Genomic DNA, 23,765 nt, shown 5'->3' with positions numbered 1-23,765 from the left:
GTAATTAGCAGTGTTGAGCATCTTTTCATGTGCCTCTTGGCCATTGGAATGTCTTCTTTAAAGAAATGCCTATTTAGGTCTTCTGTCCATTTTGATTAGGTTATTTTTTACAATTAACTTCTGTATATATAGACTTCCCTGGTGGCTCAGACAGTAAAGTGTCTGTCTACAATGCAGGAGACCTGGATTCGATCCCTGAATTGGGAAGATCCCCTGGAGAAGGAAATGGCAATTCACTCTAGGACTATTGCCTGGAAAATCCCATGGACAGAGGAGCCTGGTAGGCTACAGGCCATGGGGTTGCAAAGAGTCGGACACGATTGAGTGGACTTCACTTTCTGTATATATAAGGGACCTTAGTTCCCTTACCAATTCTGGTTGGAGTGGTGGTCGTGGTGATAGAGGTGAATTATTTAGCATTTTCTACTCATATGATAATATATAGTCCTTGAAAATGATGTCTATGGAAGTACAGATTACTCTTATTAAAGTGATTTGGTGGTGGCTTAGTAACTAAGTCGTGTCCGACTCTTGTGACCCCATGGACTGTAGCCCACCAGGCTCCTCTGTCCATGAGATTCTCCAGGCAAGAATACTGAAGTGGGTTGCCATTTCCTTCTCCAGGGGATCTTCCTGACCCAGGAACTGAACCCGGGTCTCCTGCATTGCAGGCAGATTCTTTCCCGACTGAGCTATAAGGGAAGCACATAAAGTGATATTGCTCAACTTAAAATATTTTTAGAACTTTTTATTCAGAATTTGTTAAAGTTACCATGCATGTAAGAAAAACTCATTTTTATTAGTTATTGGTGCAAAATCTTTTCTTTTAATACTTTTATTTTCTTCTCTTTTATCTTAATAAACTTAGATCTGTTCTGATGGAAGATCTGTTATTTTTTACATGTCTGTGAAACCTTAAAGAGTAAAAGTTGCTAGGCAGTTAGATATATGCTTCTGAAGTTCAAGGAAAAGGCTTTATAGAGGCATGAATGTGAATTGTCGTTATCATAGTTAAAACTGTAGGACTGAACATGACCACCTAAAGGGGTTGACAGAAGTCCAACAGTTCTTGGAAGAAAACTTGAGAAGATCTGTAAAAGTTTGTAGGGGTCCCTGTGCTCAGAAATCTGGGGTAACCCTATGGGAAACATGTTAAGAATACCACCAATTAACTGTTGGTTCATTTATGAGCCACTTGCCTACCTGAAATACTTTAATTTTGTTTTTTAATTCCTTGTCACTGTTTAAAAGGGAATACTTGTGTTTCACAGGAAATTGAGTCATTATAAGGTCAGTGATGTCGGAATACACTGTTTCTGCCTTTGAGTCATTTGAACAGTTTATTACTTCCGGTTTTTTTTTATTCTCTCTCCAGAGTAATATTCTAGTCATCATTTTAGATTAATGTAATACCTAGTTTGGTCAGCTTGGTGTATTATTATGATTCTGTTACCTACATCACACATAATGTTGACTTTATGAGTCATACCAAATATCTGCTTTTCTTTCATCCTAGGCAAATACTGCGGTCTGGGCTTGCAAATGAACCATTCAATTGAATCAAAAAGCAATGAAGTCACAGTGCTGTTCATGAGTGGAATTCACGTTTCTGGACGAGGATTTTTGGCTTCATACTCAGTTATAGAAAAGCAAGGTAATTTTCACTTTATATGATGATTCCCACATTTTACAATTTCTGAAAACAGAAATGCGGTATTTTCTTTGAGTACCTGTTATCTGAGATTGGAATAGAGTAGGAAGATCGAACAGTTTATAACACATACATAAATCTGACAAATAAAATTAAATCAGTTTCAGAATTTTAAAAATTAAGTATACTAACTTTTTATAAAGTCCTTTTATATACTTACCTTTCCTTGGCAGAAGAAATACTGATTTTTCCACTTTTATAAGACTGGAACACAAGCAATAACTTTTAAAAAATCTGTCAGTTACTGAAATAATCAATTTAAAGCTTTATTATCCACAGGTTACCGCTTCATCTTACTGTGTTAAAAACCGTATTACCATTCTTTCCTAAAAAAGTGTGTTGCATACCAGCAGGAGTAATGGGGAAAGTGCTCTCTGAGACACTGCAAAATAAGTATGAGATATTTTCTAAATTGTTAACATTTACAATATGAAGGGGGAGTTAAAAACAAGGCTATTTAGTGGAATAGAATGGAAAATTACCTCAAATCTCTGTAAGCTAAAATGCAGGACTTGAATGAAATCTCTCTCAAGTTTTGGTCACTGTAGCATTCGTTCATTCCCCTCTGCCATTGGGTTCTTGTGGCGAGAAAAATTTTTTTAATTTTACTAATACAAAGAAATCATTTAAAGTAGAAAATTGATAATTATTTTGATATTCAACAATGATTTTATCTAGGCTGACCATTTAAAATTAAAAATTAGCCTCTACTTTATGTTATGTAAATGAGAAAATCGTTAAGAACCTCCTCAGCATGAGAATGTCTGGGAATGAATGAGCCGGGGAAGGATTCAGGGCGGTGCCAGCTGTTCCTTCCCGGCTGTGCTGGGTTTGAGATACACGCTCTGTGCCTCATTAGAAGTTGCGTTAATATACTGTATTGGTGTTTTTCTTTCTGGCTTACTTCACTCTGTATAATAGGTTCCAGTTTCATCCACCTCATTAGAACTGATTCAAATGTATTCTTTTTAATGGCTGAGTAATACTCCATTGTGTATATGTACCACTGCTTTCTTATCCATTCATCTGCTGATGGGCATCTAGGTTGCTTCCATGTCCTGGCTATTATAAACAGTGCTGCGATGAACATTGGGGTACACGTGTCTCTTTCCCTTCTGGTTTCCTCAGTGTGTATGCCCAGCAGTGGGATTGCTGGATCATAAGGCAGTTCTATTTCCAGTTTTTTAAGGAATCTCCACACTGTTCTCCATAGTGGCTGTACTAGTTTGCATTCCCACCAACAGTGTAAGAGAGTTCCCTTTTCTCCACACCCATGGGGAGGGAGGAGGGAGGAGGGTTCAGGATGGGGAACACAGGTATACCTGTGGTGGATTCATTTCGATATTTGGCAAAACTAATACAATATTGTAAAGTTTAAAAAAAAAAAAAGTTGCGTTAAGAGTATAAGAGAGGGGAGCTGCTGTATGTAAAGGAAGATCTGCTTTCCCTTAATCTCTAAGCTATGGGAAAAGGTGTGAAGGCTAATAGAATCCCTCAGAGTGAAAAAGAAAGCTCATTTGAATGGAATAATGGAAAGAAATGAACTGGAAATGTTCTGCTAAATAAATAGTTAATGTATTTGACAGAACAAGGAGACTAAGGCAGCGGGGTGTTGTAGAAGGGGCACTGGGTAGCTCTGGAGTAAGAGCTTGCCTCTGCCACCAGCCAGGGGACCTCTGACCGGTCACGTCACCGCGGTGAGCTTCATCTGCAAGTGGGTTAGTTATGAGGACTAAATCTAATAATACATGTTTAGTGTCTTAGGCACATATCACAGTAGGCAGAAAAAAATGTTAGTTTCACCTCTTCACTACTGTACAAACATGTATCTCATTTTTCCCACTGCCCACCCTCCCACTATCAAGAGAATAAGGCAGAAAACACAGTAAAATGATAAGCTTCCTGTCCTTTTCAGTTTTACTTTGTGAAAGTCTTGGGTTATTGGGTGAAAGGATAGAAGATAATTAGTTTCTTATTCTCCTTAAGTTTCTTGTCGCCGTGTCAGTTTAAATTATTTATTCTACATTTTCCCATTTGCCCCTTTCTCTCTTTGTCATTCATTGAGTTAAAAGTTTCTGGAAAATAAGTATCTCCTCTTTAAAAAAAAAAAAAAAGTTTCTTACATTGGATATTTAAATTACAGAGCTTTTGAACCACAGGGACCTGAATGTCCTATACTAGAGTTTCTTAAGAACTTAATAGTCATCTCAGATACCAGAAGCACTGTCTGTGCTAAGCTTCAAATAGCTGTGTCACTATTTTAGATGAATCTTAGGCTCCAAAGATTTTTTGAAATATCCACCATAATCTGGAACTTCTTTATAGTAACACTGTCCAAAGTCATAATCATCTTGGGAATTCCTTATTTCACAGCTCGCTCTTGGACTTTTTCTTAATGTTTTTTGTGTGCTCTTGCCCATCCATCAAGCATTTGTTTTATTCGAAGTGAATTGGCTAGATTCAAGAGGGCACTGGTTGAATCTCATATTACTTCTTCTTGAGTGGCCTTTCAGGCATAATTTCTTGTAATGACTTGTTCATTTGAAGGCTGGTTGGCTTTGGTTTAGAGTCTCAGTTTGTTACCATCCAGGAAACGTAGCTGCCACACTGAATTCCATGAATATTTTCAAGGAACATCACATGTGCCCAGCTTCATAACCTAGGTGAAGGTTGAGAGTATTTGGGAATGCAAAAGTGGTGAAAACCTTGCTTCACTGGCTTCCTCATGTGTTAAAGTGTCACAAAGACTTGTTAATGTTATAGTGTGATGTGTTGTTGATAGCATGATTTTGTGTCAGATAGACTAGTTTTCGTTACTTCTTACAGGAGCCCATTGCAAAATTATATTCCCTTTAGTACCTTATTTCCTGCCATATTCCTGGCACTGGGAAGACAGCAGTAAATGAGACAGAGGCAATCACACCTTCATAGGACTTGCAGTAAAGGGTTGGAAAAAGGCATTAAACACGTGGTTGCTTAATTGCAGTTAAAATAAGCGTGATGAAGGAAACATTCAAACAATAAGAGGCCATAGGGGTACGGGTAGTAGGAGATAGATGAAGATTAAAGCTCTCTTCAAGAAACCACTCCTGAGCCCAGAATCAAAGGATTAATTGGAGGTTCCAGACAAACAAGGAAGAACACTACAAGGAAGAGAATAGCAGATGCACAGGCCAGGAACTTTGAGGGAACTGGAGAAACAGCCAGCACAGCTGAGGTGAAGTGAATGAGTAGAAAGTCAGTCACATTATTCAGGACCTTGTGGAAGATGTAAGGGTTAGAGTTTTATCAAAAAAAAAAAAAATTGCATGGAAGCTATTAGAGCAGAGGAGTGATGTAACTGGATTTATGTTTTTGCAATTCCTAGATCTGTAAAGAATGGGCCAAAGAGAGGGGAAAATAATTGTAAGGAGGCCAGTTAAAAGGCTATTCAGAGGAACCTGGATCAGAGATGATCAAATTAAGATCTTGTTTGGGAAGATCTCCTGGAGGAGGGCATGGCAACCCACTCCAGTATTCTTGCCTGGAGAATCCCATGGACAGAGGAGCCTGGCAGGCTATGGTCCATGGGATCACAAAGAGTCAGACAAGCAGGAAGTGACTTATCGTGCGTGTATACAATGCATGTTATAAAAGTAGCTCCAGAATTAGGCCAGATTCCAATTTAATTCTTCTTAAAGACTTGAACAGGCGTGTCTTTTCCAGGGAAACATTTCAAAGAGTTAGTATTCGGTCTGCACAAATTCATGTTGAAGTAAGAGGCTTTGGACACAAGCCTCTTGGGTGAGGCGCTGAGTTGCTGTGGTGTCTTGGGCTCTGTACCTGGTGTCCTCTTCCCTTCAGAGTCTAATTTTTGTAATTTATGGTCTTATTCCTCTTTGTTATTTTTAAGATCTTTGAGCAGAAGTTTCCAATCTTTCCCATTACCAGTTACCACTTTTAATTTTCACCTGTAAATGATTTTATCTACCAATGAAAGGAAGTTTCCCTGTTTCCACTGGGTAACATAGAAAGACAGAAAAATATATGAATCAGCACTTCAGTGATAATTAGAAGATTGGTAGTTCTACTCTGACTTGGTGTGTGTGTTAAGTCACTTCAGTAGTGTCCAACTCTTTGCGACCCTATGAACTGTAGTCCGCCAGGCTCCTTTGTCCATGGGATTCTCCAAGCAAGAATACTGGAGTGGGTTGCCATTTCCTCCTCCAGGGGATCTTCCCAACCCAGGGATGGAACTAGACTTTCTGAAATTGAAATTTTTATCTGACAATTGAAGGGACTCCCTGGTCGCTCAGGCAGTAAAGAATCTGCCTGCAATGCAGGAGACCCGGGTTCAATCCCTGAGTCTATAAAATCCCCTGGAGAAGGAAATGGCAACTCACTCCAGTATTCTGGCCTGGAGAATTCCATGGACAGAGGAGCCTGGCAGGCTAGAGTCCATGGGGTTGCAAAGAGTTGGACACGACTGAGCAACTAACACTTTTTCCTTTTCTGACAGTTGAAGATATTCATGGATTCTGAGGTATCCTGGGGTTAGAAGTTCTGTAGAGCGAAACTCCTTGTTACTGCTGGTCTTACCGAGAGAGGCACAGCCAGCCTTGCACAGGTCCAGATGCACTTAGGTCTTTTAATTCAGAATGATAAATGATGCTGACATTTTTATCCTAAAATGTAAATGTAAAAAACAACATTTACCATGGGACTTGAAAATAAAATAAATTTTATAGATGAGTGCTCTCAATTCCTGGTTTTGAATCTGTTCAACATTAGCCAGTTTCTAAGTAAAGCTCAACATTTCTAGGATGACTCTGGGCAATAATTTTTTAGGTAATTTTAGTTACTGAATAATGAGCTCAGAAGACATGTCTACATTTGCATCAGTAGCTTCAGGTCTTTTAAGGCAGCCTCTGTTTGTCATGTGCCATCAATTAGTTGTCTGTGTGTGTGACTCTCTGTGTATACACATATCTAGGTACATGGCCAGCTGAAAAGTGATAGTCTGATATTCCTTTTTTAAAATGTGAATTATCACTTGAAAAGTAATTTTAAAGCTTATTACTTCAGATTTCATCAATCCAGAGTTTTATAGTGGTCAAAGTTTGCCTTTTTCTTTTTTTTAGAAAGAAACAGGAACTAGTTTAAAATTTCATGTGAAATAAAGTAATCCAATGAAGATATATTAACCTATTCCCTAAGTGGAATTCATAAACACTTGTTTATTCATTGTCTGCCAACACCTTCGAATCTGATGACAGTGTGCATAAGACTTGGGAACAGCTGAGCCTGGCAAATATTCCCACTTGACAGGGTTATTGTTGCTATATGTTAGATTATTTTTAGAATTAACAACAATAGTATAAAAAGTTTTAATTGCTACATTCTTTAACCACATTTTTTTGGCAGATATTTTCCATTTCTTCCATCTTCCATCAGATTATATTAACTTATAAATGAAACATAGGGGCAGAATAGAGAGCTCCTTTCTAATAGAGTCCAGATTTCTGTAACTGGTTGTTTTTTTTTCCTGCTTGGGAGGTTTTTGGTTTTGAAAATAGAGCATGAATTCCTTGTTTGCTACCTTAATTGTACAGTAATTTTATAGGATCCTTTCTGTTTTGAGTACTATGTTAGCTATGTTTCTGTTTTTAGTTTTTCTGTTGTGTACCTAGTTTCTGTTGTATCTGGCAAGCAGTTTAAAACTTTTAAGCTATTCAGTAAGATTTTATTAATGAAGTCTCAGTTGACATGCATATTTTAAAATTTGTCCTTATACACAAATCAGTATGTATGGTGTTTGTATACATGCAGAAAAATATCTGTATTTTGTTGTCAATTTGTAGAACTAAGGTGCTGATGAATAGTTTTACCAGTTTTGCAGAGAAAGAGCATTTATAAACAGAATTAGTTTGTTAAGATGATATAACCCAAAGAGGCAGTTTATCTTTGTGAGATAAAGTTTATTTCAAGCTGACAGATAACCTGAAGAGCACCTTAATGATTTTAAGTGTTTTCTATGTGGTTTGGGTTTTGTTTTTGTTTTTTTTCTTTCTCTTTTTAGTAAGTTAGAAGTGCTTTGAAGGGGCTGCATATATATTTGTGCTGACTTGTGCCATCCAGGGGACAAATTCATTCACTGCAACTCTCACTAGATACTATGCGTGTCCTCGATACTAGATTACAAAAGATGTCTTATAATTTTTAATATTTTTAAATGTCTTTTATATTTAATATACAATGTCTTATGTTATTTTAACATGTCTTATAATTCATTTTTTAGTATATAGGCATTTAGGTGTGAAGAGGATTTGATTTATCCATAAGTAGTCTGTGGTCTATTCAACTGTATCACTTACTGCTTAGGCAACTGAGCCATGCCTACGTTGTCTGTTTAAAAAAAAATTTTTTTTTTAATATTTCCATCTGAAAAAATTTCCCCTGAGCTCCTGTTGTGGACTCAGCTTCCATAGATGGTGATGTATTAATAATCTTTCTAGGAGAAACATAAGACTTACTCTACTCTCAGTATGTAAAAGGAGATTCGATGTAAAATACTACAGAAGTTATCTCCCACTTAGTAAATGTTGGTTTGCTAATGTTAGACTCTCAATCACGATAAATTACATTTTATTATATATGTAAATTTCCCTGACACTACATTGCAGATGGTACAAATCAGTGCCAGGTTCCTATTGTGGAAACAAGGAATTATGCCCAGGGTCACGCAATAATACTGACATGAGAATCAAGTAGAAAGATGAACCTGTCCCTAGTCCGCTAGCTCTTGAATGGAGGGACTATCTGTACACTTACAGTGCAAGGTTGCTGACAGAGAGAATTAGGAAAGCATGGTGTCATGTCCCTTCAGGCTCTGGGGAGTTTGTTAGTTAAAAGAATTTCAAGCAAATAAAGGAGGAGAATCTGTAGGTCTACATTGTCTTGCTTCATGTATTTTCTTACTTCTGGTAAATAAATATAATTAGTTATAGTGCTTTATGCTTTGTTGAAAGAAAAGTGGAAGTGTTAGTCAGTCATGTCCGACTCTTTGTGACCCCATGGACTACAGCCCGCCAGGCTCCTCTGTCCCTGAGATTTCCCAGGCAAGAATACTGGAGTGAGTTGCCATTTCCTACTCCATGCTTTCTTGAGTTAGAATAAATACAGGCACTCAAGCATCACTTCCCTCAGGAGTAAATGGCATCAAGTGAACAAAACTTACACCCTGCAGCTAATATAGTTTGTGTTATACTCTTGTGATAGATACTAACACTGCTGCGAGTCATTTTCAATATATTCAAGATCATAACAGTATTAATTGGAGGAAAATCTAAATCTCTTTCACAGTCTGTAGTCTCAGGAATAACCAGTGCTGTCAATCAAAAATATTTCTAAGTTAGTAACCAATATGCTGATACTTTTTATTGTATGTGAACTTATAAAATATTTATCATATTTTCATAGTATTTTATGTGGATTAGCATTAGATGTCATTTTTAAAAATTATTTCATGAAATAATTATGAAGCTCCCAAGCCTATTCAGTTATTATGTATTGGAAAAATTTTTAATTGTAATTTAAAGAAAGGCCTATGCATAAGATATCAATTATGGCTCATAGTGATATTGCTAAGTCAGAGCTGTCTTAGAAAATCTGATGTTGATGTTTTCGTTAAGAAAACCCTGAATCTGTCATCCTGTTATTGAATATTGGCTCACCTTTTAAATTTTTTTAATTTTCTCATGCTCTTCCTCACAATCACATTATCCTCCCTGCAAAACCCCACTGACCCTTTCCTCCTCTATGAAGCCTTCTGAGGTTAAGGAAGGCAGATGTTACAGCAGCTCTTCGTGTAGACATTATGATCACACTCACTTCGGGGTAGACACTGCTGCTAAGACCAGTGTAGACTCTGCCCTGTGGATACCACCTGTCCTTTGGGCTGTGCAAGAAAAGAGGGATTGGGTGCTATGGGCTTTGGAAGAACCCCTGTGGCATGCTCCTTGCTACTGCTGCTACTCTGTTGTCCAGAGCACCAAGATGAAGTACGCCATATATTTGGTGTTTTGTGTAGTAATGTGTATGTTATAAATATTCTTTTGTATTTATTAAGGATTAAAATTACCAAAAAAATTTCCCATGCAGAAGCTCTTAGTGAACAGAGTGAATTATATACTGCTGTTCACTGTGAACAAACTACTGATTTTCTGGTGTTACCAGACGTGTTAAAGTGGACCCAGCATAATTGAGCTGACAATGAGTGCTTTATTGGTGCTTCTTCTTGCAGTTATCATTGCCTAACTGTTATGTGTGTGTACTCAGTCGTGTCTGACTCTCTGTGACCCCATGGACACAAGAGATAGCTGGAGTAACAGTCATGTTTGGCCTTGGAGTACAAAATGAAGCAGGCAGAGGCTAACAGAGTTTTGCCAGAAGAACGTATTGGTCATGTCCAACATGCTCGTCCAACAATACCAGAGATGACTCTACACATGGACATCACCAGAAGGTCAATACCAAAATCAGATTGATTATATTGTTTGCAGCCAAAGATGGAGAAGCTCTATACAGTCAGCAAAAACAAGACCAGGAGCTGACTGGCTCAGATCATGAATTCCTTATTGCCAAATTCAGACTTAAATTGAAGAAAGTAGGGAAAACCACTAGACCATTCAGGTATGACCTAAATCAAATCCCTTATGACTATACAGTGAAAGTGACAAATAGATTGGGATTAGATCTGATAGAGTGCCTGAAGAACTATTGACGGAGGTTCGTGACATTGTATAGGAGGCAGTGATTAAGACCATTCCCAAGAGGAAGAAATGCAAAAAAGGCGAAATGGTTGTCTGAGGAGGCCTTAGAAATAGCTGAGAAAAGAAGAGAGGCGAAAGGCAGTGGGGAAAAGGAAAGATATACCCATCTGAATGCAGAGTTCCAAAGAATAGCAAGGAGAGATAAGAAAGCCTTCCTCAGTGAACAATGCAAAGAAATAGAGGAAAACAATAGAATGGGAAAGACTAGAGATCTCTTCAAGAAAATTAGAGATAACAAGGGAACATTTCATGCAAAGATGGGCACAATAAAGGACAGAAATGGTATGGACTTAATAGAAGCAGAAAATATTAAGAAGAGGTCTCAAGAATACACAGAGGAACTATACAAAAAAGATCTTCATGACCCAGGTAGCCATGATGGTGTGATCACTCACCCAGAGCCAGACATGCTGCAATGTGAAGTCAAGTAGGCCTTAGGAAGCATCACTACAAACAAAGCTAGAGGAGGTGATGGAATTCCAACTGAGCTATTTCAAGTTCTCAGAGATGATGCTGTGAAAGTGCTGCACTCAAAACTCAGCAGTGGCCACAGGACTGGAAAAGGTCAGTTTTCATTCCATTCCCAAAGAAAAACAATGCCAAAGAATGTTCAAACTACTGCACAATTGTACTCATCTCACACGCTAGCAAAGTAATACTCAAAATTCTCCAAGCTAGACATCAAAACACTACATGAACTGAGAACTTCCACATATTCAAGCTGGATTTAGAAAAGGCAGAGGAACCAGAGATCCAATTGCCAACATCCGTTGGATTATAGAAAAAGCAAGAGAATTCCAGAAATATATCTGCTTCTGCTTGATACGCCAAAGCCTTTGACTTCCACAACAAACTGTGGAAAATTCTTAAAGAGTTGGGAATACCAGACCACCTTACCTGCCTCCTGAGAAATCTGTATGCAGATCAAGAAGCAACAGTCAGAACCAGACAGGGAACAATAGGCTGGTTCCAAGTTGAAAAAGGAGTACATCAAGGCTGTATATTATCATCCTGCTTATTTAACATATGCAGAGTACATCATGCAAAATGCCAGGCTGGATGAAGCACAATTTGGAATCAAGATTGCCAGGAGAAATATCAATAACCTCAGAAATGCAGATGACACCACCCTTGTGCCAGAAAGCAAAGAGTCACTAAAGCGCCTCTTGATGAAAGTGAAAGAGGAGAGTGAAAAAGCTGGCTTAAAACTCAACATTCAAAAAACAAAGATCATGACATCCAGTCCCATCACTTTATGGCAAATAGATGTGGAAACAGTGGTAGATTTTATTTTTTGGGCTCCAAAATCACTGCAGATGGTGACTGCAGCCATGAAATTAAGACACTTGCTCCTTGGAAGAAAAGCTATGACCAACTGAAACAGCATATTAAAAAGAAGAGACATTACTTTGCTGACAAAGGACCATCTAGTTAAAGCTATGGTTTTTCCAGTAGTCATGTATGGATGTAAGAGTTGGACCATATAGAAAGCTGAGCACCAAAGAATTGATACTTTTTTTTTAATTGATACTTTTGAACTGTGGTGTTGAAGACGACTTGCGAGTCCCTTGGACTGCAAGGATCAAACCAGTCAATCCTAAAGGAAATCAGTTCTGAATATTCATTGGAAGGACTGATGCTGAAGCTGAAGCTCCAGTACTTTGGCCACCTGATGTGCAGAACTGACTCACTAGAAAATACCCTGATGCTAGGAAAGATTGAAGGCAGGAGAAGGAGAGGACAGAGGATGAGATGGTTGGATGGCATCACCGACTCAATGGACATGAGTTTGAGCAAGCTTCAGAAGTTGGTGATAGCCAGGGAAGCCTGGTGTGCTGCAGCGTGTGGGCTCGTGAAGAGTTGGATAATACTGAGGGACTAATTGTGCATGTGTGCTCAGTCATGTCGGTCTCTTTTGACCCCATGGAGTGTAGCCTGCCAGTCTCCTCTGTTGATGGGATTCTCCAGGCAAGAATACTGGAGTGGGTTGTCATTTCCTCCTCCAGGGATCTTCCCAACCCAGGGATGGAACCCTCGTCTTCTTGTATCTCTGGCACTGGCAGGTGGATTCTTTTACCACTTGGCCACCGGGAAAACCCACTGCCCATATGCTGTACTTGGAATGCATACTTTTAATTAGCACAGATCAGAAGCCTTCAAGTTATCTTTGACTCTGTCTCAAACCTCACATCCATCAACCACCTCTCTGAGTATATATGTACCGATTTATCAGAATCAGACCTTACTGTGATTTTTATTTTTATATCCCTGATAGCTAATCATGTTGAATGTCTTTTCAGGTGCTTATTGGCCTTTTGGTAAATCTTCATTGGAAAAATGACTATTCAGATCCTTTGATCCTTTTAAAATTGAGATTTCTTTTTAATGTCTAGTTGTAACAATTCCTTGTGTATTCCAAATACTAGATTCTTACCAGATACATGATTTACAAATATTTTGTGTTATTCTTTGACTTATTTTTCTCTTTCAGGATAGCATTCTTTGAAGTGTAACAGTTTCAGATTTTGGTGAAATCAGGAAATCAGTTTATTTGCTTATGCTTTTGGTGTCATGTCTTAAGAATCCGTTGCTTAAGGCAAAGTCAAGATCTATACCTATATCTCCTTCTAAGTGTTTTGTAGTTTGAAGCCTTGAATTTGACTCCACCTTGAGTTAACTTCTGTGTATGGTCTGAGATAGGGGTTTGGTTTCCTTCCTCTGCATGTGGCTATCCCAGTTGTCCTAGCACCATCTGTTTAAGACTGTTTTGCCCCATTAAGTTGTCTTGGCACCCTTGTTGGAATCAATTGACTGTAAATTTGAAGATTCATTTCTGGACCCTCAGTTCTGTTCCATTCATTACGATAACTTCCTACATTGCTATGTGAAGTCTCTCCTGAGTCAGATGGTTTTCTTGGAGCTGTATTCATCTTGCCCAGGCTGTGTACTTATTAACTAGGAGCCTTAGAGTAATAGTGATTTTTTCTGGAAGGCTATTTACTTGGGAAATGCTTTCTAGAAAAACACATTTTAAAACTTCTCAGTTCTCTGCTTAATTGCTATTTCCTTTGCCTTTGTGGAGTTGTAAAGGTCAAAATCTCTAAATCATGACTTCCTTTCTCTGTCTGTTGTCCTCTTAACTCTCCTTATAAAGCCTTCTGTTTTGAATTCATGTTTTCCTCCTAGGAGCGCTTTTGAGCCCCCAGGGCATTTGGGAGCAAGGTCACGTGAGTTACATTCATTCGAGCATAATCTGGACTTTAAGCACTGCGTGGACTTTTACTATAATAAAGCCCAGCTCTGATCAAGTATATCCATAGTAGACTAGCATTCTGGCATGTGGCCTGAAGGTAATAGGGCCAGCTGGCAGTCCTCTTGTGGCTTGAATACCATGCTGGACCACACAGCTACCTTTTCATCCCAGGCTATTAATCTTAGAAGTTCACTTTCTAATCTTAGAAGTTGGAAAGTCTTTTGGTGGAGCAGGAAAATGGAAAATAATTTCTTATTGAGGCTGTGTAAAGATTGCCTTGAATAGCTATAAAGTACAGGTAATTCAGTTTGTCTGCTTTTCCCAGTCAGTCAACCAGGTGGTCATGAAACTCTAACCAGGCATGTATCCCCTCAAACTCCTTAAACACAGATTTAACTTAATTGTCATTCAAGTACCTGTGGTATGTAAATATTAATCCATGTACTCACTCTCAAAATACTACTTTCCTGTTAGTTTAACAGTTATTACGCTCTAGTTCTTTCAAGACACATATCAGTTGGATAATAAATACATAATTTCCCTTCAGAATTGTAAAAAAGAATACTTAGTTATTTTGTGCTTTCTACTGATTTAACAGATATCTGTGTCCCTTCGTTGTGCTAGGAAGCATGTGAAATGTTACTTCTGTCAGTGTTTTGGGTGGCCTCATCATTTATATTGTATGTGAAGTCTCACCTTTTTGAGTGGCTTACGACCTTCTAGGTTTTCCTCCTGTGGGTTAGTCTATGATTGGACTTAGCCAAACATGCTAGCAATCAAACTTTTATTTTTCCATTTATTCAGTAAATGTTGGTAGAAAGTCTCCTCTTAAAACTGTATGCTCTGATAGCTGCTGATGATACCAAGATAGAGACCAACAGCCTCAGTCTCTAGACATAAGATGATGTTGCTTCTAACTCTAGAATTGCAACAGACCATTCTTACATAAGACTGTGAGAATATATATAGTCATCCATTCATTAAACCAGAAAACCTGTAAGTGCCTACTATATGCTATCACAGTTGGACTTGAAAATATCAGTAACAGCTTCTGAGAGGATGTGATGGTTGAGCTGAGCTCTAGAGAGGGTCAGCCAGGTAAAGGGATAGTAGGAAAGCCTTCCTGGCCAAGAGAGCACCGTGGCACAGAAAGAAGGCTCATATGGCAAGAAGGCAAGATGGGGACAAAACCAGACCTTGAGATGTTGTTCCTTGAGGTGGGACCTTGTGGGCCATGTTGAGAATTTTGCCCTCTGTCTTAAGAGCAGAAGGAAACCACTGAAGTGTTTGGACCAGAAGCCTCTTATACACAGCATGTGACTTAGTTCTTAATTGGACAAGGTTAGCTTTTACACAGATTTGATTTTGGGATAGAAAATGTTAAAACTTTTATGCTTCATCTTGTGCAGAGTGTGCTTTAGAATTACCTGCAGGACTTGTTAAAACAAATTTTGGGGCCCCACTCCCAGAGATTCTGTAGCTGTGGATGGTGTTCAAGAATGTGAATTCCTAGTAACACCCCAGCAGATGCTGCTGCTGCTGCTGGTCTACCCGTGGACCAGATTTTGAATAGCAATTGTTTAGAGCCATGGAACTAACTCACCTCTCTTTTGTTACTGTTTTCCTTATGTGTAATCAGCAAAGAATCATTTTTAGTCTTGTAATAACAAACATTTTTTGTTTCATGAGCTGTATATTATAGAAGCTACTTCAGGGCTATAAATTATACTTTTTCTGTGTACCATCCATGTGTATGGTATGTGATTGTATGAGGTGATGTGGCAGTATTTAGTACTGGTACTTAGCAGCAGCAGACATAGCCCCAGAAATCAGGATACTTAAAATCAGAAATAAGTCGTAATTAACAAAAACTTTAAAAAAAATTAAAAGTACAACCTGTTAAGATTTTGAAGTTTAAAACAACATGATTTGGATTTGGAAAAACAGTTGGTATTTCTGCAAGAGTAAACCTAATTTTATTGAATCATTTTTTTGTTTGTTTGTTTTTCTAGATCTAATTACTTGTTTAGACACTGCATCCAAATTTTTGGAACCTGAGTTCAGGTATGACTGTATTTGTGACTTTTTTTTCTTAAATGTTACTGTTCATCTACTTTATCCTCATCTTATGCACTTGATTATAATGTATGTTGTATGACTCATAACCATTGTTCTAAAACATCAATAAATCAGAGCTTATTTAAAGCCACTCAATTGCCATGTTTAAATTTTGCTTTACCTGTAGCATTTAAATCTTCTCCACAGTGGAAATATAATTTGGATATACTTTAAGAGTAGAACTAGTCACTCTTCAAAATCTAGTAAAAACTCCTTGGAAAGATAGAAGAGCTATTTATTTTTACTCAAAAAGAGTTAGGAAGACAATTGAGGCTGTTAGAGAATTCCTCACTGTTCTCACCCCGGTGGCATTTTTACTATCATTTCCCTGCATTGCGCCCTTGACTCTTGCCTGGACTAGGATGAACTCATAATTGGTTTCCCATTTCTAACCTTTGCTGGCTTTTTTCTGCCATTCACATTCTGCCAAGTTGTTTTCTAAAGTCTGTGTTCTATCACTCCTCTGCTTTGAAATATTATTTCAAAACTTACTATGACAAAACACCATCACTGTTCCTTAGCCTGGTTCTCAGGGTCCTTTGCAAATAGTCTGTAGGCCATTTTTCTAGTCTTACATTGAAACGTCTCTGGATTATTTATACTGCTCTGAGCTCTCCGAACTTTTGTCTGGAACCACTTTACTCTTTGCTGCTTAGTAAATTCATTCTTATCTTCAAAGACCCATCTCACTTACTTCCCCCAACTTGCTACTACTTCCCAAAGAAACTTCATTTTATCTTCAAGAATGGTTTCATTTTGTCTTCAAGAATGATTCTCTCTGTGTGAGCTGGGGGTACTCCTCAGCCCTCCAGGGGGATCCTGGTCAGCAGAGGTAATCCTGGTGTCAGTGTGTGTCACGCAGCCCTGCCAGAGGGTCAGCTGTCTTGAACCCCACCCTGCACCAGCTCCATCTTCACCACCCAAGTGCACACTGCCATCCTCTCTTGCGTGGACTACCTAACAGTGTCTTATCCTCCACTCATGGTCCTTACAGTCTCTTTTCTTTCCAGGAGCCAGAAGAACTTAAAAAAAAGGCAAAATAAAACACAATGAATCAGGTTATGTGTAGACACCATCAAAATCCTTTAATGACTTCTTTTAGAAATGTACCCCCAAGTCTTCTCACCACAGACCCCCCAGCTTCTGTGTGATCTGATCCCTGGCTCCTGTTCCAGGCTTATTTCAGACCAGCCGCACCTTTCTCACCGCGCTCGGCCTGCGTGGCTTGTCCTTGGTCCAGACCCACGTGAGCCACCTTGCCCCAGGGAGAGGCTGTCCCTTCTGGTTGAGGCGCATGTCCCTGCTGTCTTGCGGTGGTGGTCTCTGGCTCCCTGCTGAGGCTCCGCTTCCTCAGAGCCCCATCCCCTGGCTGAGGCAGTTGCAGAGCCCCACATGTGAACACAGAAACGAGCCCAGCTGCCTCGGCACTGCTGTGTGACGTGGAAACACAGCTCCTCAGCCTCTTCATCCGTAAAATGAGGACAATGATGGTACCTAGCACCCCACGTAGGGTCTTTACGTGGATGACCTGAGTGTAACTCAGAATGCTGCTTGGCGCATAGCAGGTTTGCCAGATGTTCATCGTACTTTTGTGAAGTTAGAGTCCTGATTATTTCACAGACTACCTTTTCTTTACAGCAGAAACATAATCTCATTCTTTGATTTCATGAAGTATTGGCTCAATACCTAATACTTCTCCTACCTGGGCATGTAAACCCAGGGAGGACCGCCACCATTTGTCTGGTTGACCTTCGTGAACCCCACCCCTTGCACAGCCCAGCACTTAATAAACAGAGTTACAGACATACATGTAAACGTGTGGAGTGTGTGGGTGGATGAGTGAGTAAGTGAATGAATACCATTTTAAATCACCTTAATTTAATCAGTAGAGGATGGGTGAATCAAATTACAGTTCATCCACAAAATCAAGTATTATGTAGCTACTAAGTATTGTGAATTGCTTTTACAGTAGAAATATGTCTGCCATTCATTATGAAATAAAATAATCAAATCAACATGTAGAATATGAGGTGATTTTTGTATATATGTGGGTAAAGACGTGTGTAGATGGATGGAAGAAAGTCTTAAGGACCTTTTAGAAGTGGTGGTTCTCTCAGGCTGGTGAGATTATGGTGTTTACAGTGAACTAAAAAATGGTAAGTGTTATTTTTTGGTCTTTTTCCCCAGAAAGTACAGCAATGTGTACCATTTAACTTGTTTTTATTTCACAGCAAGTACTGCCCAGCTGGTTGCCTGCTCCCCTTTGCTGAGATATCAGGAGCCATCCCTCATGGATATAGAGATGTAAGTTGGCTGTAGACTTAAGTTAAAGTGATGCCAAAACTTCTCATAGACACATGTGTAACTATTGTTTATCGTGACTTTTATTTTCTGACAATTACTTCTTTTTAGTAATACGTAATGTTTTGTTCTTTTTCTTCTGCTAAAAATCTATTCTGTGTTATATTACCAGTCATCTACCCCATGTTTATTAAGAAAACTGCCCAGATTAAATGATTTCTAGAGGCAGTGTAACTGTCTTGTTTATGAATTATCAAAAGAAAATGTGGAACTCATCTTGTTTCTTTCCTTCCTGAAGTCCTCCCCGTTGTGCATGGCCGGTGTGCATGCAGGCGTCGTGTCAAACACTTTGGGTGGCCAGATCAGTGTCGTAATTAGCAAGGGCATCCCATACTATGAAAGCTCCCTGGCTAACAACGTAACGTCCGTGGTGTAAGTACCTGTGCTGTTTATAATAAACGTGCTGCATGGGGCGGGATAGGGCCAAATGAGGCCTGAGCGGTATTGCTGGTGATGGTGTTCATGAAATAACGTTTGTGTGATAAGGACTCACGGCTATGTCCGCATCTGAGTGCACTGACGCGCACAGCCAAGGTTGTGCTCTCTTGGCTTGTTCTCCAGCTGAGAGGGTGGTAGTCACTTGGGGGAGTAATTTGTTTCTTTCTAAGCGTAGAAAGAGCCCAGAATGAGCCTAGAAGTTTATTGCCAAATCTTTACTTCATTTTAAAGATGAGAAGGCATAACTACTCTGTTCCTTATGCCTGTGTGGCCCAAGGTGGATTAAGATATTTGAAATACACTGAATAGAAGTCAAATTTTGACATAAATCAGAGATAGTACTATTATGAATCCCTGCCATCCCGAGAGAATTTTGTAGGAATGTGTTTTCATTGTATTTATGATCTACTGTTTCACAAAACCTAAACTAGGTATCAAAAGTGGGAGGAGTTGAAACACTGAATAGAAACATAGTATGGGTGATCTGTCCCTAAACCTTACATCTCAGACACGCCTGATCCTGCAGTGTAATTGAAACCAGCTTCTCTGTAGGTCCTGGGCCAGTTTCCTTCAGAAGTCCAGAGCTCCACACTCCGGACAGTGGAGAGTTTTACTGTAGAAAGCCAGCGTCTCTGTCGCTTACTCGTTTTCGTTTTGTTGACAACTTTTTAACCATGTAAAAACCATTCTAAGCTGTCTGACCACACAAAGCGGGCGACACCTGGACTGTCGTTGGTCCATCCACGATATAGATGGAGTCAGCTACCTTTTCTCTTCTGGTTTCTTCTGGATAATTTTATGCAAATTGTTTCATTTCTTTCCTCTGTTCTACTTTTAGAAAGAATTTTTTTTTTCATGAGTTCTTTCATTTTTTTTTTTTTTAATGAAGGACAAGTCACATCCACTTGTAATGGTTTGAATGTTGTGCTGAAGGCAGACATATACACTGCTGATTTGGATGGTTTTATCCCTGCAAGTTCCTCAGGACCCCTGGACCTGCCATGTGGTGAACTAATCACTTGTCCACCCATGCGCTCTCCCCAAGCACCTTCCTGCCAGTTACAAAACCCAAATGCAGTGCTACCTTGTAGCACTGAAACATTGATTTCCTGTAACAAATGCAGTCTCTTCTTAGTAGCCAGCTTTTCTTGTTTGCCCCTGGAAACTTGAGCCTCTTTCTCTGAGAAGGTCACCTTTTGTTTTATAGTCCCAAAAAGCAATTTCTGTAGAAACATTTTAGGAATGTGTTAATCTCCTATGTTAATATGAGAAAGAAATAGAATAAGTATTTATTAAAGGTTGCATGGATACACTTGCATAATCATGTATGAAACTAGGCACTAGATACTTGAAGACAAAATTATATATGCTGATTTCAGTAGTTGTTCTGCTTAATTAGAAATGTGACTTCTTTTTTGCTAGGAACAATAGCAGTTGACTAATATATAGCCATAGATGATTCTTAGTAAAATAAAAACAAGAAAGTTTTGCTAAGACAAATATGAGCAAGTAATGTGTTGTATATGAATGTCACCAAAAAACCTTTTTCTCTTTCAGGAGACACTTATCTACAAGTCTTTTTACATTTAAGACAAGTGGTAAGCCTCTCATGGACTTCATAACTATTATGATTTGTATAATAGCCTTTTTTTTTTTTGAACACTGTATGTCAGGCATTTTGCCAATTTCTAGGTTTTGTTTTTTGTTGTGATGGGTTTTTTTTTTTTTTTTTTTGCACTTCCTCATTTAGTTACCACAAATAACTCTAGGAGAGAAAATAGATTGTAGCTGTTGTTCAGTCACTCAGTCGTGCCCAACTCTTTGTGACCCTATGGACTGGCGCACACCAGGTTTGCCTGACCTTCACCATCTCCCACAGATTGCTCAAACTCATGTCCATTGAGTTGGGGGTGCCATCCAACCATCCCATGCTCTGTCACTCACTTCTCCCCCTGCCTTCTATCTCCTGCATCAGGGTCTTTTCCAGTGAGTCGATTCTTCGCATCAGGTGGCCATATTATTGGAGCTTCAGCATCAGTCCTTCCAATGAATGTTCAGGGTTGATTTCCTTTAGGATAAAATAGATAATAATTTAATGAATAGAATAAACTGGAGGTTTTATATTAATAGAGAAATGATCAAGCGACCATGGAAGTTTCCTAAGAAAAAGGGATTTTTTTTTAATATGTCTGAAGTAATTAATCAACAGAAAATATTAAGTGCCTTTTTTCATTTGTCACCAGACACTCTTCTGGTGCTAGTGAAACAAAAGTGAGCAGAATTTACATTCTGGTAGTGAGATATGGACAATGAACAGTGGATAAGTAAATTAATGTTTATAACGTACTGTCTATAACATTATAGAAGATGTAGGAAATAAGGCAAGGAGAGAGGACAGGCAGTGCAGGAGGGACTGGTTGGAAGTTTGAAGTGGGTTGGGGCAGGCCTCATGGAGAAGGTGACATCTGAGTAGGGGAGCCTGTTGCCCACTGAGGAAAGTGTCCCAGGGAGAGGGTAAGGTGTCACCAGTAACTAGTGGTTATTGCTGTGAATGGGCTTCTCAGGTGGCTCAGTGATAAATAATATGCCTGCCAATGCAGGAGATACAGGAGACGCAGGTTCAATCCCTGGGTCAGGAAGAACCTCCGGAGGAGGAAATAGCAACCCACTCCAGTATTCTTACCTAGAGAATTCCATGGACAGAGGAGCCTGGTGGGCTACAGTCCATGGAGTAGCAAAGAATCGGACGTGACCAAGCACACTCACATGCATTGCTGTGAATAAATACGTCTGTATGTTCTCTGATGAAACACAAAGACAGACCCAAGAAGCATTTGCCTGCTTTTGAAATCCTCTAGTATAGGCTATTGTCAGCATAGTGAATGTTAATTAAAGGTACAATTCAGAGTTTCCAATGAATAAGTATTTATAGCTTTTTGAGTTTATGTCTGGAAACTGAATTACTTTCTTCTTTGTTTCAGGTTGTTATGGAACACTGGGCATGGAATCTGGCGTGATCGCTGATGCTCAAATAACAGCATCATCTGTGTTGGAGTGGACGGACCACACAGGACAAGAGAACAGCTGGAAACCTGAAAAGGCCAGGCTGAAAAAACCTGGACCTCCTTGGGCTGCTTTTGCCACTGATGAATATCAGTGGTTGCAAGTAGATCTGAATAAGGAAAAGAAGATCACAGGTAAAAGAGACAGAATTTTCTAGACAATTTATAATGCTGATTTCATTTGAAAACCTGGTGACATGTAAGAATTTCATGGAAAATTTGGTCACTGCAAATTTAATTATATGATTTTAAGTTTAATTCTGGAGAGGGAAATGGCCACCCACTCCACTATTCTTGCCTGGAGAATGCCACAGACAGAGGAGCCTAGCAGGCTACAGTCCATGGGGTCACAAGAGTCACACACAACTTAGCGACTAAACCACCACCACCAGGTTTAGTTTCAGTCAGTCAGTCAGTTCAGTCGCTCAGTCGTGTCCGACTCTTCGTGACCCCAGGAATCACAGCACGCCAGGCCTCCCTGTCCATCACCAACTCCCGGAGTTCACTCAGACTCACGTCCATTGAGTCGGTGATGCCATCCAGCCATCTCATCCTCTGGCGTCCCCTTCTCCTCCTGCCCCCAATCCCTCCCAGCATCAGAGTCTTTTCCAATGAGTCAACTCTTCGCATGAGGTAGCCAAAGTACTGGAGTTTCAGCTTTATCATCATTCCTTCCAAAGAACACCCAAAGAATTCCTTTTACTGGTATTAATATGACCAAAGAAGGTTTTATAAAACATTGCAAAGGAGAGGAGTTGGTACTTGATTCTTATTAGTTTTTTTTTTCGTTGTAGTAAGTTTTTTTTTTAGGGTAGTGTTAGAGTAAAGGGATCTTGAGGCATCTGAAATAACCATCTCCTACAGTCATTAAGTGGAGAAGGGAATGGCAACCCACTTCAGTGTTCTTGCCTAGAGAATCCCATGGACAGAGGAGCCTGCAGGGCTACAATCGTGGGGTCACAAAGAGTCAGACACGACTTGGTGACTAAACAGCAACAACAGTCATTAAGAGAAGTTTGTGTTCAATGATTCCATTTTAAGTGCTACAGATAATATCCCACGTGCCGAGTATAAATTTAATTATTTACAGCAACTTAAAGAGTCAGACACGACTGAGCGACTGAACTGAACTGAACTGAACTGAACAAATGGTCAGAATATTTGGTTAGGATTGCTTGTTAAAATTTATTTTGCTTTGGTACTAAAAATAATGCCAATAATCTTTATTCATTCCCAGGAAGTCATTCTTTTTCAGTAAGTGAGCAGTATTTTGCAGTGACATGAATACAGGCTGCCAAAATACAATAGTCCTTTCCTTATATGTGGTCATAATTCTTCCTGTCCCTCCAAGGGAACAAAGCCAAGGAGTAGTTTGGATCAGGATGAAACCTTGCCCTTAGGTATGGTCCTGTGCCACAGACAGAACTGTTTGAACAGTACATTTTAGGTGTTAATGCTTCAGTGATGAACAAACTTCAAGGATCAGACTGTGAGCTCTAATGAATGACCTTCCTGTTCTAGGCATTGTGACCACTGGCTCCACCATGGTGGAGCACAATTACTACGTGTCAGCCTACAAGATTCTATACAGTGCTGATGGGCAGAGGTGGACTGTGTACAGAGAGCCTGGTGTGGACCAGGATAAGGTAAAATGATCACCAAAGTATTTCTAAAGAGCATTTTCAGAAGAGGGTGATGGGTAGGTGTGGCCTTTGCAATAAGCCACAGAAGCTCTTCCTTTGTGATACTGACAATTAAATATCATTTGGTCTTACTCTGCCCTCTCCTGGTTATTTTAGGTAGTGTTGGTTACTGGGCTTCCCCTGGTGGCTCAGCTGGTCAAGAATCCACCTGCAATGTGGAAGACCTGAGTTTGATCCCTGGGTTGGGAAGATCCCCTGGAGGAGGGCATAAGAATCCCCTCAGTAATCTTGCCTGGAGAATGGAGGGCTATAGTCCATAGGGTCACAAAGAGTTGGACACGATTGAGTGACTAAGCATAACACAATTAT

The 23,765-nt window shown here is 39.4% G+C and overlaps 1 protein-coding gene across 2 annotated transcripts in view; it reads left to right on the top strand.

The window, feature by feature from the left end:
• The window catches only part of DCBLD2 (discoidin, CUB and LCCL domain containing 2), a 90,114-nt gene that overhangs the window by 45,091 nt on the left and 21,258 nt on the right, over positions 1–23,765 (top strand). For both annotated transcript variants that reach the window (XM_061439494.1, XM_061439418.1), the window contains 7 exons: positions 1,517–1,654; positions 15,787–15,838; positions 18,124–18,196; positions 18,492–18,625; positions 20,249–20,289; positions 21,673–21,888; positions 23,275–23,399. In XM_061439494.1, coding sequence (XP_061295478.1) covers positions 1,517–1,654; positions 15,787–15,838; positions 18,124–18,196; positions 18,492–18,625; positions 20,249–20,289; positions 21,673–21,888; positions 23,275–23,399 — 779 coding nt within the window. The remainder of the gene's footprint in view (positions 1–1,516; positions 1,655–15,786; positions 15,839–18,123; positions 18,197–18,491; positions 18,626–20,248; positions 20,290–21,672; positions 21,889–23,274; positions 23,400–23,765) is intronic.

This window comes from Bos javanicus, chromosome 1 (genome assembly GCF_032452875.1).
Source record: "Bos javanicus breed banteng chromosome 1, ARS-OSU_banteng_1.0, whole genome shotgun sequence".
Taxonomy (NCBI): Eukaryota; Metazoa; Chordata; class Mammalia; order Artiodactyla; family Bovidae; genus Bos; species Bos javanicus.
This window is presented reverse-complemented; position numbering and strand designations above follow the sequence as displayed.